The sequence below is a fragment of the Catharus ustulatus genome, chromosome 9 (assembly GCF_009819885.2).
Source record: "Catharus ustulatus isolate bCatUst1 chromosome 9, bCatUst1.pri.v2, whole genome shotgun sequence".
Lineage (NCBI taxonomy): Eukaryota > Metazoa > Chordata > Aves > Passeriformes > Turdidae > Catharus > Catharus ustulatus.
Genome location: NC_046229.1, coordinates 32,011,352 through 32,029,604, shown reverse-complemented (window position 1 = coordinate 32,029,604; position 18,253 = coordinate 32,011,352). Strand labels below are relative to the sequence as shown.

The 18,253-nt window shown below is 38.1% G+C and overlaps 2 protein-coding genes across 5 annotated transcripts in view; one reads left to right on the top strand and one right to left on the bottom strand.

Moving 5' to 3' along the window:
* The window catches only part of RALGPS2 (Ral GEF with PH domain and SH3 binding motif 2), a 121,163-nt gene that overhangs the window by 59,815 nt on the left and 43,095 nt on the right, over positions 1-18,253 (top strand). The gene's annotated exons all lie outside the window — the stretch shown is intronic.
* Positions 1,220-17,646, bottom strand: ANGPTL1 (angiopoietin like 1). The gene is made up of 5 exons (XM_033067166.1): positions 17,279-17,646; positions 9,982-10,837; positions 4,842-5,035; positions 3,084-3,354; positions 1,220-1,689 (listed from the first exon to the last, which is right to left on the bottom strand). Exons 2-5 carry the CDS (start codon positions 10,805-10,807, stop codon positions 1,502-1,504), a joined length of 1,479 nt encoding a protein of 492 aa, XP_032923057.1. The 5' UTR covers positions 10,808-10,837; positions 17,279-17,646; the 3' UTR covers positions 1,220-1,501.

Here is an 18,253-nt window from a genome sequence, read left to right as displayed (position 1 = left end):
GGCTTTGCATAGTAATTGATATTGACTAATTTAACATAACAATAATACTAGATTATTCTTTTACCTATTATGGTTTCTTACTTTAAATAGGGACAAAGTTCCTTAGAATTCTGAAGGCACATATGAGTTGCTAAACAAACACATTGGTTACAATTTGGAAAGTATATTCAGTTTTACATAATATAAAATTAAATTAGGCAACCTGTGTGGCTATAAGTGCAGTTATTAAATAATTTTATATAACAGGAAGAAAACTTTAGTTCAGAGATACTGGTACCTAAAGCGAATGTTTGGTTGTATCTTGTTTTGGAAATACCTTGTTTTGAATTAGTGTGTGGTATAGCTTTTGTTAAATGTTGGGAAAGTATTTTCTAATTCATTTCTTAAATTACATATTAATTCCAGTGGAAATCTGGTATCTAGAAGCTAAAATTTAGTATAGACAGTATCAAAAGTTGTACAGGTGTAAGGGAAGGGAAATGTGTCATAAGAGAAGCCCAGGTTTGGGATGTCAGGGAGAACACTCTCAGAGCTTTGTTTTACTATAGGAGCAGAAAACTGTGTTGGAGGAAAACTTCTAATATTCAGAGACTTGTCTTGATAACTATGTGTGAATGCTTGGTCAGCCCTCACCACTCCTAATTGGACCAGGGAAGTGTCAAGTCATGATTTTAATACCAGGACTTTCAGTTTTGCCATGTAAGTTCAAAGTTTAATTAGAAAGCTTTTGAATATGGAGGTTGAAAGTAAAAAAATACGAAGTAATTTGATTGTCTCAAGTTTATCAATAATTTCATACAATTAATTTTCTTATGCAGGGAACTTTTTGTCTAAATTTTTACAGCAGGTAGGACTTGCAAATCTTAGCAGTGTGACGAATTCCTTAAGAAATTTTCTGTTTAATTTGCCTCTTCATATTGAAATAATTATTTGTTGCAAAAATCTTGCTCTACTGGCAAAGCTAAAATGTCTCCAATTTTTTATGTAGGTTCTTGGAGTAAATATCAAACAGTAATGTGAAGTCAGATTTTTCATTGAAAGTAATACCAACATTTTTAAATAAATTGTTAAATAACTAATCAATTTTCACATTAAAGCAAGACAATGTAATTTCACATATTTACATTTAAGAGATGAGCTAACCTGAAAAAAGCATAAGCTTTTTGAGCTGGAAAAGCTTATATCTTGTCAAAGATCTGGAAATTTTTACCAGGTTTGACTGTTTACATCAAGCATGTTGATCTTAAAAAAGATAAATATGCTTTGCAAGCACAAACATCTGCTTTTGTGAATGTATGTTTTAAAAAACTCTGTCTGTCACAGTAGAGAAGGGTCCTAATAAAGGAGAAGGGAACATGACAGGGGAAAGAAGACAGGAAAACTAGAGACCTGCTTTTTGCAGGGGCAAATTGTGCAAAATAATGATTAAAAAGTAATATTTTATTTTTCTGGAGTTCAAACATTGAGAATTTTATATGGGAGCACTGTGGGAGTTTCCTCCTCAGTCTATAGGTCTGATCATCATCTGAACTGCTTTCAAGGAGTAGGAACCCCCTCGGTACTCAGCCCAAAATATTCCATCCTGGTACTTGCTCCTGTAGTGGCCCCCTCGGTACCAGACCCCATTGAGGTTGGAGTGGGCACACGCATTGTACCACCAGCCGCCCTTGTGGAAGTGAGCACAGTTTCCTGTGGAACAGAAGGACATGGGTGAGCTTCCGCTTTAGGCAGTAGAAATGGAGATTTACTAAATGTTTTCATATTGTGGCTTATTCTCAGAGGCAACTTGGAAGCACTTCATAGCCTCTTGTGGTCACATCTTGCTGTTCTTGCTATGTTACAAATTCTGTTGTAACAGCAGCCATTGCTGGAAGGGTGGCTATTGACACGATCTTTAATTTGACAGCAGAAAATGAAGGAGAGAACTCTTCTCAGCCTGCCAACACTACTTGTCCATGAGCTAACACCCAAGGAACTCGGATTATGTACTGTTTAGAAATACTTGAGCGGAAGCAGTGTGAGTTGATACAGCCCCGAGCAGCACGCGGGGCAACAGAGTTCCACAGAGAGTTGCTTGTAACCTGTGTTTTTACTGTTACAGGCTTGTGTAAGAGTTTGCAGGATTTGTCCAGGTTTATGGTTATTGATAGCTGAGGAAAAGCACTCCCCAACCTTCCTGTTACTGCAAGGGAAAAACTGCTGGAAACAAGAAAAGGGGAGCTTTAAGAAGTACAAAAACCAAGTACAGTAATTTCATGACCATAAGGCGCACCGGACTATAAGGCGGACCCCCAGGGAGTCAGCAAAATTCGCAGCTTTGTAGATCAGATAAGGCGCACCGGACTATAGGGTGCACGTTCTTTTTGCAGCGAGGATCTGCCCCCAGCTCCCCCTGCACAGTTGCTGGACGAGGCTCCGCCTCCACCCGGCAGCCATGGGCCGCCGGGCCTGCCCAGACCTGACAGGGGCGGTGCCGTGGGCCTCCGGGCCCGCCCCCACCCGGCTGCTGCAGCACTGCCAGCTCCCCCCACGGCTCACAGCTCACACTTCCGGGATGGCAAATGTCGCAACTTTGTACATCATATAAGGCACACCGGACTATAAGGCGCACTTCTGGGTTTGGGGGAAAATTTTAGTCAAAAGGGTGCGCCTTATAGTAGTGAAATTACTGTAATGTGTCCCTTTCTTAAGTATTGGTACACAACTGAACCTCTGCACACTTGCAGAGTTCCCTTCATTCTCTTCAGAGGCTTTAGTTCCTGGTGATTCTGTGGCAGCAGCACTATTCAGAGATCACCTGTACAGATATTCTGATTTCAGTCATGTGCAAGTGATGAGCTAAACAGAAAATTGCTGCAGATTGTTGTCAGTGAGGGTAATAGATTTTGAATTTCTGACACGTGTAGGGGATCAAAGGGGGATCTACCAATGTGGTTTTTATCATTCTTGATTCGAAGTGTCTTCCAATAGGGTTATTTTATCAGAATTGACACACTTTTTTTGTCCTAAGCTGTATTTTTTTACATGGTGTCACTGGTGGAACATACATGACTCACTTTTCACAGGCACACTGCTTTGCTTACCTGAATACATGTCCCTGTCCCTGTCCAGTGTTGTGAATTGCTTTCCATTGTGCCATATCATGGAGTCTCCAGCGTTGCCCTGGTACGTGCCCAGGCGCAGCCGGTAGAATTCACTCTCGGGCTCCAGGCGGAAACTGCTGTACTCTGCATAGACCTTCTTGTTACTCCAGTCCTCCAACTCAATCAAGAGTCTGTAGTTATCCTGATTGGTGAGCATGTACATGTTTTCCAGTCCCAGCCAGTACTCTCCATCAATATTCCCAAATCCTTTCTGTGCAAAAGAAGACCAGAAGGTGCTGTTAACTTAGTTTTCTGTGTTTTTTAAAACACTCATCAGCAGGAGTGTGATAAATCAATGGAACTTGGGTGCTGAAAGACTTTCAAATGTCTGAATGACTTCAACCCATGCATTTAAGTGCTTTATTTTGCTGCACTGGGAATGCTAAGCTTCATGAGATGCTGCCAGCACCAGTAAAGGCAGCAAAAGAGCTCTGTTATTGCTGTCCTCCTCTTCATAAGATAAAGGGAGGGAGAATAAGGAAACTGAAACAATATTTCTTGACAAAGCTAAGGGGATTTGTAATAATAGGTGAATAATGGAATTTTAGGTTATAATTCCAGGTTGAAAAGGTACTTAGGGATCAACAGTCTCACTGTTCAAGGCAAATAACTTCTTGTTGCTTCTGTATTGTAACTGGTGGTGGTTTTTACTGTGAATTTAATCACACTAGTCTTCTGTGTTCTTTAACGGATTTATTAGAAATTAAATATAAAGAGATCTTGTCTTTCAAATCACAGACCAGCAGTGATTTGTGAAGTGATATTTTCTATCTGCTGTCTGCTATTCTCAAGTAAACCAGTGTTGTTAATGTTGGTATTGTTTTAGGTTCAGAATGTTTATGATTGCTTTATAAGGCACTCCATAACTGCCTTAAAATATTTTACAACATTTAACAACCCCAAAACCAGCTATGTACTGCTCTGAAAAGTAAAGATAATTGCATAATAATTTGGGTTATTTTGTTTGATTATTGAACAATTGTTTTAGTTCTTATTGATTTAGGAATTAACATTTGAATCACAAAATTCCAAGAATGCACAAAGCAAAAATTCTCACGTTAATTTGTGTCCTCTATGCTATTATTATCATTACTATTACTATTATTATTATTTCCCCAATCAGTTGATCTTCAAGTTTCCTGTTTAGCATGTAATTACTCCAAAGCATCCTCTTATCATCCTGGACATTCTGCCTGCTAGTGCATAATATTACAGTAAGACACAGCAATGTGTTTCCTTTCATCAGCCCGACATCTTTAGATTTCTAGCCTAAATCAATGGATGGAAATTACTTCCTTTAATTCATTATTAGAACTGTTTTTAAGTTGAGCCCCCAATCCAACAAATCTCTTAGTGTGTTTAAATGAATAATTTCCCTGGCTGAGTTTGCTTATTCATAAGGAAGACAAATGAAGCTTTGCAAGTACTCACTGTAGTTCTCAGTGTGTTAATAAAAATCACGTGTTCAGTTAGAACTTTGCAATAAATTACTTCCCAGCCACTGTCTAGAATAACACGTCTCCCAGTTGTGTTGTGCATTACAAATCCAGGGTGTTTCAGCCAGGTTGGTTCATACAGAGTTAACTGTACATTCAGGGAAATAGCACATTCCCACTGAAATATGTTTGCTTCTGAGGGATGTTCACTCTTTTCAATTATGTTTCTTTGCCCACTGATTTTCTGCATTCTAGAATTTACCTTGTAACTGTCCCAGTTCCTGAAAAAGTTGACAGATCCATCTGTCCTCTTCTGGATAACTGCCCATCCTCCGGGGTCCAGGCTGTTCTCACACCAGAGTTGCATTGGCTCGTTGCTGTTTTTGGGTTTGATCATGTAAATGCCGCTGTTGGCGTGCCCAGCGTCCCTGGCTTGCTGGCAGTCTTTGAATGGACCTTTTGGAAAAAAAAATACTGTCAGCCTTCAAGCTTGGCTGTGCAGTGCCCATTGTCCAGGAATATTTTGCAATGGAAAGTCAGTAATTCAATCAAGGTATAAACCTACCATGAAAAACAGTGCAAAAAGTTACTGACTGAGATTAATTGTATATATTAATAAACATGTCAATATCCTCTCTCACTATATTTTTTGAACAAAAATTTCATTTTGCTAAACAAATTATAGATTTTGGTTACCAACACCTGACTTTTTTTATCTGCTGTGGCAAAGATTTATACTCTGGCTTTTGATACTGAAGAACATTATGATTTTTTTTTTCAGTAATTATTTTCTTTTTTTACAAAAAGCAGACATCAATTTCCTTCATTTTTCTGGTGCACCAGTTTGAAACTGGTGGAAATAAAAACCAAATGTAGGATGCCCAACCAACCCTCCCTATTTCTGAATATATAACTAGTTTGAGAACTGCTGTAAGAAATATCTACTGCCATAGTCTACAGACATGGAATTTAGTCAGAGGGAGTTCTTATGCTGTATAATTTTCTGCTATTATGTACTTAACTAGTTTGAGGATTAGGCTGTTAACTGTGGATAGGAATCTTTTTAAGTTTCATGTGTTATCCTGGTGTGAGATATATAGATAGATACTGATGAAGGAAATAAGCAAGCAATGGAGAAGGATTTTTGAGCAGCTGAAAGGACTCACATATTTGTTCTCAGGGCTGTGGTTGCACAAAATTGCTGTTGCTGTTGTGAGTGCTGCTTGAGAGCTCTATTTTAGTCCATGTGAATAGTGGTTTTACAAATAATACTTAGAGAAGACCATCTGGTAATTCTCTGAGAAGGATGCAGCTTACATGTCTCTGAAAACCTTGCCTAGTTTGCCTTTCAATTTTTGGTAATTTTTTTTTTTTATTTCCTGCTTTTTAAAAAAAAGTTGTTTGCATGTCATTACTTCAGTTGGTTTTGAGAAAGTGGTAATTTAATAATGGAAAACAAAGTGTGTTCTGATGACTAGTTAGTGGTGGATGCCCTAAATGTATTTGAAAACTCAGCATATCTGAAAATAAATTAGCTACACTTTCCCTCTCCTTCCTGAGGGTTTATTTTCTCAAATCTCCTTGGAAATTCAGAGAACCCATCAGTCACAGAAACAACTCAAGTGCAAGGCACCATGGAAGACAAGCTGAAGACATTTGTTGAGGTTATTCTTTAATCAAAAGTAGAAACTGAGGGAAAGGGACCTTTACTGCCAATTAAGCTTGTGTGGCAAAAGCAACCTGAAAATTGCACTTAGATTTTCAGGTAGTAGTTGCCAGTTGGACAAGTATGTAATTAGCAAGAAATCTGTAAAGCATAATTAGAGTGCATGAAGCTTGTGTATCTAATGAGGAGTACTTAGAGCTTGTGGTACCATAGGAATGTCACAGACACTGAGCCATTGCTGTAAGTATTGCTGCACTGTAAGGATTGGGATGCTTTTGTCATTCTTCCATTGCAAGCAGTGGCACCTTAGGAAATACATCCTGTAGCTTTGGTATACAAGTGGGTTTTTTTCCCCTCTTGTTCACAATTAAAATTCCCACATAGATTGTAAATATTGTGGAGTTTGTCCAGGGGAGAGAGAATTTCTGGACTGAGGTGGGTCTCATTCCCATTCCTGAACAGTCTGTAAGTAAATTTGCATGCTCTATGACTGAGCAGAGATGTTGTTCCAGAAGTACTTTTGTAAAACAGTTACTGCTTTAGTAAAAGTATAAACAAATAAGCCCTATATTTTGTAATGTTAAGTGAACATTAAGAATAGCTTAATTAAATCTGCTATTATTCAGGTATTATCCCACATGATTATCATTGGAGGAGGACTTGAGCTCTCGTTTTTCCATGAGAGACCCAAGGAGATGTTTGGGGTCATTTTAACTAGTTTTAAAGGCAGACAGAATTGTACCAGTCTGTTTATGTAATACTTCAATCACTTCTGGAGTTCAGCTGGCTTTAAGTTCACAGGATGTAACTCATCTGCTTTGATGCTCAGCTTTGTCTGCATGTATTAACATAAATTAGTGTTGCAGTAGAGGTAAGAGACTTCTGCTCTGAATGTAAGGAAATCCAACATATCCAATCGTTTTTGGTGTATAACCTTGAATCTTTTTACTGAAGTAAATTCTATAATTATTTCAAGTTCACATTGTAAGAACTGATCTTGTTCAGTGGAAATACTGAGGTTTGTGAAACTGAGAGATTCTTCACAGTGCTGTTGTGGGTGGAGGTCTGACTTAAGCAAAAAGTGTGATTTTCTGTTTAAAATCTTTCACGTTTTATAGTTTATGTAGGGAATAAGTATCTCGTGCACATCTAGTCTTGTGTAACAGTCTGTGTACATTGAGTCACTAAGTCACTGAGACAGTGGTAAGTCAGAAATACTCTGAGGACATGATCTGTTAAATGTTTCACTTCCAAAATTGTGGCTTAGATGTATGATTTAGTGTAGATCATATTCTGTGCTAAATTAAGTGAAATACAGAAGGAAAGAGATTAAATATTTTAAGTTGAAAGCTTGATAACTTGGTGGCTGAATCCCATTTTGAGATGCCAAATGTTATCTTGAGCAGATGATCTAGAAGCTGTGCTTGTGCAAGCTTCTTAGACAGGGTTTTTGGGGACATTAGTAGAGGAAAAGTTCAAAATAAAATTAGACGTATGTTGAAAAAAATAAGCTATATTGTTAACCAAGAGGTATTAGAAATTATTGTGTGGGGCAGGGTGTGTCTAATTTTCAAGTTCTTACCTATCTTGAAACTACTTTTTGCAAAAACAGTGGCAGTAATTTTGATGGTCATTGGTTATTATTTCAAATATTTAGGGTAATTGTGACAACTACAATTCACAGGTGCATTAACCTTCCTCAATTTTTAGAGCAATTTTTGTACAAAACAACCACTATACTCAGAAAACAGAACTTCGTCCTTTTGTTCTCCATATATTTTGTATTTTTATCTCCACTCACAATATTCAGATGCACACTGACCTTTCTACCCATCTGCTGCATGCAAGTATTTGTTAGGAGGTCCAGGTATTTATTCTGGCATCAGTCTTTAGCAGGCCTATTTCTGATTGGGACTGTGTGGTTTCCATTGGTCCTTTTTGACATCTTTATACATTATAAAAAATTTTTATCTTTTAACCATAAAGATGTTTTTTCTATGACATAGTTTTGATTCTGTGCACCATGAAATCTGTTTACCTTAATTTTAAAAATCAGGGATAGTGACTAGGCATTATGTTGGAACGTCCAAATTTTGGTTGTGATTACTGATACTCTACCACCTGTAGCAATTCTCAAGCCTGCTTTTCCCAAGCACTGCAAGAAACACTTAAACTTCCAACTCAAGGATCTAGTATTAAAGGAAGGTGAATAATGTTACAATAAGCTTCCTAAAATTTCTTTGTGTTCTCTTCCAAAAATGGATTCAAAGTCTGAACTTCTAGGGGTAGAGGGGTCAGTGAACATCACGGTAGATAATTCACAGGACAATACTTAGTGTTAGTGCCTTGTTTCGTATGTGCAGCAGGCATGTATTGAGAAAACATGTGTTTAGAACAGAACTTGGAAGCGAGGGTTTGCTGGGAAGCAGGAAGTCATAGGGTTTTTTTAAATTATACTGGTGCTGTCTGACCAGACATCAGCGCAATGCTTTGATATGAACTGTTTCCTTTCTGTCATGATGTGCCACTGAAATTCGCATGACATCTGGCATTTTTCTTGGGCTCATGCCTGAATTTTCTGCAGACCTTGAATAAAAATAGTTGTTCTTCACATCAGCAGCTGGTTGGGTGTAATGCTGCAGAGCAGTCACAAATGAATGTTTCGCTTCATCTTAGGAACGAAGTTGAACTTTCAGCTATCACTAAAGGCAATTTGAAAGAAACAGAAACAAAACAGTCACCTAAACCCAAAACCCCCCACCAAAACATTTTGCTGCACTAATAGAAGCAAGAGCAAGCACTCAAAGGGATGTATGAGAAACTTGTTTTTCTGAATCTTTGAATTTCTTTTAAACAGCAATTCTGTCAACATTTCAATGAGTGAGAAAGATGATAGAGTTCAGGGCAGCTCAGAGGTAGTTAATTGTCTTGTCACTAATTTTGATTCCTATTGATACATGAATTTATCTAATGACCTAAAGAGTTTAACACATGAAGGTGAGATACAGCCTCATGAATGTATTTTCATAATATTTAGTTTGCCATCTTGTACTGACAACAGGTTACTGGGAATGTAGTTACTGATTTTAAATTTTTGAAGCTGATTGCCTCTAATTGGATCCAACCTTGATTCAGTTATCCTTTCAGACTTACCACTCTTGAATATTTCAGCTAAACACTTAGAGACTTATTGCATGACTGTGTTGGTGGGTTTAGATGTTCATTTTAAAGCAGCTCAGTATAGAAGGATGAAAATTCTTCTAGTACAGTTTTCTTCTAACAAATGTAAGTATTAAGGATGAAAATTATGTAATTTTTAAATTATTAATTAACTCCTCTTATTTACTCTTGCCAGCTACTGTAACATGTAGCTAGCAGACATCATCAAAGAAATGGGTAAATATTAGAAAGTTTATGCTAATACTGAATTTTCATATTTTTGTAACTCAAATCCAACTGCAGAGAGAACCCCCAACAATTTGTGACTTGAAGGTGAGTATTATTCAGATTGAATTTTTGAGTATCAAACATTTCAGCAAATTCATCTTGGGGAGATTTAGGCCATTTGGCAAACTAAAGCTTTCCCTGGGACGTAGAAGGGGGAGAGAAAATCAGGAGCAAGAGTGAACTGTACTAGGTACTCTCAATTCTTCCTTCTGTTTCAACGGTCAGGACAGTTTCCTTCAGAAGTGGAGACACCTCAGGTTAGATAAATAGTGACAGGTAACTAACTCACCCTCGTTAATCAAAGCCAGAGGTGGCAGTCTGAAAGGACTCTTTGTAGGAGAAGTGGCAGGGTCAGGTGGTGGCCGTACATCTCTGTCCCGGGGGTAGCCTGGGTCCCGCTGGATCTCGTTGCCTCCCAGCAGGACGGGAGTGTAGGGCTGGCTGTTGGGGATGTGCTGCGGCACCACCTGCACGAGGGGTGGGGACCCGTGGGGGTCCTGGCGCGAGAAGATCCTCAGGCACTGCTCTTCCAGCAGGGAGATAGTCACAGACTGGTTGTTTACCAGGTCAGTAAGCGCTGCATATTTTACTTCAAGCTCCTTGTATTTTGTTGCCATCTTCAACATTTCTGTTGTAACATTAAGGACTTTGTTTTCCAGCTGGGAAAGCTCGAGCGAGTTGTCGCGCTTCCGAATTATCTCGTGCAGGAGTTGCATGTACAGTTGGGTCACGCGCGAGTTCATGTTCCGACTTTCCTTCCTCAGCAGTTTGACTTCGTTCACAATGTTTCCGTCCACATCCACCACCAACTGCAAAATGTCGATCTCCCGCTTCTGCTTGGACAGCACATCCTTCAGGTTCTCTATGTCCATCCTGGTGACTTCATCCTTCCTGTTCCCAGTGCTCGGGCCATTTGTGTTCACGCAGATTGGCCCTGTGATTTTTTGTTCTGGGACCAGGAAGGTGTAACCACATTTCTTCCCTTCCTCTCCCCCATCTGCTGAACGAGACTGCCTCTGCTGGGGCGTCTTACTTGGTGTTGATTGTTTCATACAGCGTCCGATAGACAGCAGCAGGAACAGCAGGGCACCCAAAATCCACTTCAAAATCTTCATTTTAAAGCAAGTGTGATGACTGTCTGGAGCCTGTTGAACAGATAAAAGATAAAGTCATTAAATCAGAGGGACAGCTAAGGCTCCTGGACTTTTGGACTGCCTAAACTGATGGGTTTGCCATGCCTGCATGTATGTAGCCAAGCCTTTGGAATCTCTTGCTCGGAGTTAGATTCCATTAGATTGGCTGGCTGTTTTGAGCAGCAAACTAAAATTCAGATGCAGGATTTAGTAAAGGAGTTGTTGCAACGGGCAAGTTTCAGAAACAATGTTGTGCTTAGATTCTGTGTTATACTCCATTATCAGTTGGACTGCTCAGATCTGTGCTCGCTGCAATTACCTGCATGAGGTTATAGAACATGGAGTGCTTTCAGAATACCTTCCTGGAAGGGAAGTAGGGAGGCAAAATTATTTATATAAATGTTGGAATTTGGATTATACAAGCTTTTCTGGTCCTCCTTTAGTTTTAATATAGATATATATGTAATTTGTTAAATAGTATAATACATACTGATTCATATATATGCCCATTTTCAAGTTTATATATACACAGTTTTAGTAGACTTGAAAAATGCATCTTTAAGACTGTTTTTGGACATGAGTGTTAGACAGAAGTCAGGAGATTAGATATTGTTGCAAACATCAAAAATTACTTTTACAAGTGACTTTGAATTTGTAAGAAAAGCTTAGAACGCTGTTTGCTCTGCATATATATTCCTATTTAGCTACCTTGAGATGAAAGTTTAGAATTGTTGTCACACTATTTTTGTATCTTTGAGAACATCTTTATCCAGTTAATGCTGAAGTATTGGGTGTGTTGCCATTATAAATACCATACTGAAATGTTTCATTGATCTTTCAAAGAAAACTAGGAATTTATTTTAACTCTAAAGAATTAAAGTGCAGTTATAAAGATCTAGGAATGTTTTTGAGACCTGTTTTTTAACTTCAAATATTTGAGATGGTAAACAAAGGTAACACTTAAATAAGGGGGGAAAAAACCCTTCATTTTTTTAATAGTTCGTTTTGCTTTTTGAAGCAAATCACTCCTCTTAGCTATTGATCTGGTTTTCCTTTCCAGAATCCTTTTGCAAGCCTTTGGATAGCCTTTCTTCAGTGGCCTTTGGATAATTACAAAGAGAAATACAGTAAGAGCAGGGAAAGTTAATTATACAGCTGTTCCTGCTAAGTCCAAGCTTAAGTGCATTTGGCAATCCTGACTCAGTGATCCCAAAGGAGAAGCAGAGCTGTGCTACTTCCTTTGCATTCATATTACAAATGATAAGGTGACTTTTGGGTCAGGTCACTTTTCCCAGTTCTGTTACTGGCTTTAATATTACTGCAACAAATGGTGTCTGCTCAGCCTCAGGAAACCTGTCAAGTCTTTGTTTCTTGGCTTCACTAAGAGCAGTAGTTACAAGCTTCAAACCATGATGCAGATGCAATCAGTAGTTAGAGCTAGGAATTCTGCTTAAATGTTTGGTAACTTCTTGTTTGTCTGATGGTTGTATTGCAAGCCCTGCTTCCAGAAGGGGAAGAAAACACATTTAACACGTACTAAAAGTCCTTTCTTACCCTGCATAAATGGAGGGAGCACATAAGTTTGAGGAAATTTATTTTAAAATACTTACTTCTGTTAGTCTGTACTAATAGGTACTTTTGTGCCTATTAGTAAATATTTTTATCAAAAACAAAACTTAATAGTTCTGTTGATATTTCTCTGCTGAAACTGTAACTTCTGTTTAAAGCAAAAAAGAAAAATATGACTTTTCTCCAGAGTGGTTGTCTGTTTTTCTTCGATAATTTCAGACATATAAAATAGTAATCACTTGGACAGTGCTCAGATTTGGTAGTTTGGTAGATTTAGGCTAAATGTTCAGAGACATCATGTGAAACACATGGGATACTGGTCTGTGTGTGGTTTCTAACTTGACAAGGATGAGCTGAATTAATTGTCTGAAGTTTAAAACCTCTTTGCATCTCCAAACTTATTTTCAATACTTTTGCATTTACTATTTGCAGATTGAGGGAAAGAGACTTCGTGGCATATGGTTGAGGATGAAGCCATATACAAATCCAGTATTTTGCTGTTTTCACAGTGTATAATAGGTACTTCACAGTCCAAGAAAGTGAATAGCATTTTAGTTCTTGAGAACTCTTAAAGATCCTACCAAATTACTGAAATAATGAATGGCTGGGGATGTTTTCTCACAGCAGCACATTTCCCCCCTGAAATTCATAGAACTTAAGTGAATCTTTCAAAACAAAGACCTTTGCATCGTAGTCTACATTCTAGCCATGTATTCTGCTGCAGTCTGCTTTCTGCATTTCTTTTAATATATCTGTTCATTTACTGTGTGCTTTTACCCTTGTGTGTTAAAGTTTCAAGCTCTGTGTCTATACGTGTGCTGTCAGACCATTAAAGGGTCTAATACAGCACAGCCGAATCCAGCAGCTGCATAAGATCATATCCTAGAATTTGAAATTCAGAAATATCTTGTAGTAAACTGAGACATTCAGATAAGCAGGGATGAGTTCCTTCTGAGAATCTACCTGCTAGGGAGTGTATATGCTTCCATGGAAATACTGATGTTGAAAAAATTAAATGTCTTAAAATGTTGCTTGTCAAGTTGGAGCAACTTAATGCCTAACTTGCTATACAAGAATAGGTTCTGAGCAAGATATTTACCTGGAGTTTTAATCAGCTTAGAAGGAAATGAAAATACTGTTTCAGAAATTTCCTGATGTTCTGGGCAAGCAGCTTAAAAAAATAGGAGCTGTTTATCTAAAGTATCCCAGAATGATGGCCTAATATGTAAAACCTAAATGACAAATTAAAATTAGAGTTGGGAAATAGTTCTAGGGTTTTTAGATCAGACACATTTTGTCCCGGATTCCTAGGTTTAGATGTTTAGTGGCACAACTGTTAGGAGACAGCTGAGGCTCGGGGAGCAGCTCAGACAGATCCACAGTCTCCAAATCTCCCTGCAGGTTTGGAGTCACTGAGTGGGGCTGCTGGTGCAGACCATGGAAATGCAGCAAGGGAGTATGTGATTACAGATACCATTGCTTTGAAATATTTAATTCTTTATTAAATGCCATGATTTTTAGATTGGAATAAACTGTCATTTCAGCTGGTTCTGTCATGTTTCTGTGCCACCCAGTTTTGGGTCTCAGATTTCTGTAGAAGTTTCATTATGTATGTTCTGGCCTGCTGATGTTTTATAGCTTCTGCAGAGGAAAATGTGCAGTTATTCACAGCAACACAAGCTTCTTCATCAGCTTGTCAGAAACACTCAGAGCTGTGGATAGGGCGTCTGATTTCTTTCTTTTTCCAGAGTGATCCCTGTGCAAAAAAAAAACAAAACCCCAACTTGCTTTCAAAATTACTTTTTGATTTATTGCTTTTAAAAGTGTTGAAAGGTACAAAATTCCAATTCAAAAGAGCAAAACAAGCCAATAACTACTATTTTTAGCTGCTGTTATACAGACTGTGTTATCCCCCAAGAAATAATGGAGTCACAAACGCAGAGTTGCATGGATCAGAATGAGGGGAAGCTGGTATATATTTGGCATTTTTTAGCTTTCTGCACAACAAACTATTTGTTCTTTGTTGTACTGCTGTGACTCATGTTCAGCAGGATGTAAAATTTGGAAACCCAGAACATAAATTAGAATCTGTTCTTCCAGAGCTGACAAAGGCTCGTTCTCTCTGGGCAGTGTGGGGTGATAGAGGTGAATGTAACAAAGCTGTTGCAGGTAAATGGGAATATAGGATTCCTTTTGTATGGAAAATTCAGTATCAGTACTTACCTTTATTCCTAATATTTATTAAAAGAATATGGTCAAGTGATAAATGTCAGCAGTGCCCTCTTAAGTGTAACAGGAAAAGAAAGACTGGGTTCTTTGAGAAAGTAAATTACAGTACTGAGACTAAAGATGCTCTGACCATGATACCAGCTAATCAGGGAGCTCTGTTAATGATGTTACATGGACTTCATTTTCTATAGAGCTTTGCCTTAGCAGCTGAAATCAATAAACCCAGCTATGTTCCCCTATTCTGCACAGGCTATGTGAGGATTTTTGTAGATTTTTTTAGCTTAAAACTGAGTCCACAACATTAAAAATAATACTAATGCGGAGAAAACACTCTTTCTATGGGAGAAATGCTCCCATGGATTTCAGTCTATTTCTGTATTTAAGTAAGTTACTTCTCCCTATATAAACAAGTGCTTTTCCGGCACTGTCTCTGCTGAAATAACAGGATTGCTTTCAATTGTATTGACTGGGATCCAGGAATAATATGTTCTTGGGTTTTGTTCGTCAGATGCGTGATGTATTGAGTCACAGATTTCTGCTTCTCAGAGATTACCATGAATCTGATTCCTTTTAGGAAAGGCAATCCAAAAATCTTCAAGGGGTTTTGAGGTTGTCATTGAAAAGGTGCCCCTTCTAAAAATGGTAACTTCTTAGAAATTCTCTGCAGAAGAGATTTGTTAATTTTGTTATAGTAGATATTGCAAAAGCACAGCAAAATTTCATGGCATTTCCAGGTTTTTTAGTGAAACTTTTTTAGCATAAGGGTTCCTTTGCATTTGTTGGCAGCCACTGTTTGCACTGTTTCAGCAGGCAGGTACAATGCAGTGCTGCATTTTGTGTTTTGAAATGTGTGATTCTGGGGCTCCAGAGTTCTGCTTAGAACAGATACTGAAGATATTAAGCATCTAGTTGTGCTTGGAAATTGTACTTCATTGATTGGTGTATAAACTTTAAGGACCAAACCAATGGGGCACATTACAAAAAACAAAACTCAGTAAAACAGTGATTAAAACCTGACAGAGCCATGTAGTTACTGCTAAAGTTTAAAGGTTCAGAATTTCCATTCTTTTTATTAAGTTCCTTTAAAACTTCAAATAGTGTCTTTTTTTCACTGTACTTCAGATCATTCTTTTGGCAGCAGCATAATATTAGTATTGCATTATTTGTTTTAAAATAAACATTTCAAAATTTGAACTCTTGATGTTGGAAGGCAGCAAAGGAGAGAGAGTTAAAACCTTGTATATAGCCAGTTCATTGCTTTAAAATTATTGACTCAGCTGTTTTCATTTGTGGAAGATTTAGGAATTGTTCTAAGCAGCGTAAATCAGACCCTTGGCTGATGATGAATGAATGGAGTGTGGTGTCCAAAGCACATTTTGTGCTTCAAATGGGGGTTGTGTTGTTGTTGTTGTTTAGATGATTCTCCTCCTTATGTAAATCAACACAAAAGGATAGTAAGGAAAAGGGTTCAAGAACTTGGAAAGGATCCATCTTTCTTGTTTATCAAGGCTGCTTCAGGCTCTGGTAGCTGCTAAGTCTTAATTAAGTTTGTCTTCTGTAGCACTTTGTCTCTACTTTTAGCATCAGCCCCTCCCTTCTCTCTTACTGTGTCAGGCAGCTCTGAGTTTGTAAATGCAAATACATAACTTAAGTTCATTTGCATTGTTCTGGATTATTTACTGTATTTTAATGTCCAAGTCAGCATGAAGAAAGTTTTCTATGCTTTTCCTATATCTAAGCAATTGGTTTTTGGTTTTCATCTGTACCTTTCTCTTCTGTGTGTAAGCAGCTTTCTTGTTTTTATTCATTGATTAGCAGCAGCATTCATCTCCCTTCCTTCCCCTAATGAACTGTAACAAACCCTTCAATCTTCCACTTACTGTAGTGCTGCTTTGTACACTGCATTTCATGTTTATGAAATGGATCTTTATTTAGAAGCAAACTGCAGTTCAGTTGAGGTACAAATAAGGAAGGTATTAGTGCCTGATGCAGCGATGTCTGGATTTTCAGCTGCACAATTGATTGTGTACAAACTCGATCATGTTCTGAATCAGTGTTTGACTCTGGTTTCTTGGTTGGCTCTAAGACTCAGGCAACTTTAACTCCTCAGAAGTACCATAAATAAAAACATACTTGAAACAATATACAATGATTGCTACTTACAGATGTGCATTGATTTGCTTGGGACTTTTCACAGTGGTTTTATTGAGGTATCCATTTTCTAGTTCTAGTAATGCTAGGTCTATGCCCTGGTGTTGGGTGAAATCCAGCTTCCCTGAAATCAATAGGATTTTTGGCTTTTGCCTTCTGGTAGGATCAGAATTTCACATGAGTATGTTCACAGTATCCAAATTACATGTTTAGCAAAGAATCTGGTAGTGCTAATTTTCTGTAACTGAAGATAACAATACAGCTAAACAACCGAAACTTGTTCATCTCTACAACTGGAACAAGTTAGTCTGTGCTCTTATGCAGTGTCTTTTTCTTTCCAAAGTCTACCAAATGCCACAAAAATGAGTCTTAATGTTAGTTGTCAAATGTTTCTGAGGCTGAAAGAGACTTGTTTCTTCACAATTTTATGTTGAGGGAGATGCATGTAGCATTCAGAAATAGCTCAAAATTAAACTCGTAAGTAAGAATAACTTTAAAACTTACCAAGAAATAAAGTCTTCTAGCTGGTTTGCTTCTGTGGCAGATGGAAAATCCAGAGGCCAAGTTGCTTTTGCTTCCTATATTACCCGATGGTGTGGAGTGTTAATCTGCAGCTGGAGCTGAAAACTGCTTTTGTCTTTCTCTGTTAGATCCAAGCTGTATTGAGGAATTGGGTTTCTCCATACGATAACTGAGCTAACTAATCAGTTTAAAAAAAAGAAAAAAAGTAAGGCTCCAGTATGTGTTACTCCAGGAGAGAAAGAGAAATGTTTTTTGAAACTGCAGTGTTTAATTCTCACATGCAGAAGTGCTCTAACCAGCTACAGCTGACCCAGATTCCATATACATCACTTTTGGACAGTGTTTTTTTAAACAAACACACACTCGGCTCAGCCGTTCAGCCCACCTATGATGTCACCGCGAGCACTCAGAGAGCAGAAGAAACTCCTCCTTCGGATTTCCTATCCATACCCTCCAGAAAAGGAGGGGGTAGGGAGGCTGAGAAGTTAGGAACAAGGAAAGATTGTTTGCCAGTAGAAGGGAGGTACCATATGGCAACGGACTGTGCAAGAGTTCAGCAGGCAATTACAAATCAAACATTTTTACTATGCTGCCTAAAGATGCCTTTCAAGTTATTACAGTACTGGGCTTCATTTAGAAGAAAGATTCTTTCAGGCTGATAAAACTCGGTTTGTGTTCCTGGGAATAAAAGGGGCAGCCTGGCTGGATACAACAGGAAAAATGAAGCATTTGTAGTCTAGAAGAATGTTCAACAGAATGTCGCATTCAATTCTTGACGTTCACTTAATATGAAACAGTTCCAGTTGTTAAAGGCAGGAATTCTCCAATACATGTGGAAAATGTTAAAACTCTGTGTGTGATGGTTTTGGGTAGGTATCAGAATATTTGATAACATCTGACTGGTGTTAGAAGTAGCAAAAGTCACAGAGATTACGCTCTACAAGAAATACAGAATCT

What these genes read in the sequence shown, in the direction of transcription:
- ANGPTL1 (XM_033067166.1), bottom strand. Translation starts at nt 10,807, where the DNA reads ATGAAGATTTTGAAGTGGATTTTGGGTGCCCTGCTGTTCCTGCTGCTG. An exon ending in TCTGGCTTTGATTAACGAGG is followed by an intron (nt 5,036 to 9,981) that starts GTGAGTTAGTTA and finishes TTTTTCCAAAAG; the next exon opens with GTCCATTCAAAGACTGCCAG. An exon ending in GGAACTGGGACAGTTACAAG is followed by an intron (nt 3,355 to 4,841) that starts GTAAATTCTAGA and finishes TCTTTTGCACAG; the next exon opens with AAAGGATTTGGGAATATTGA.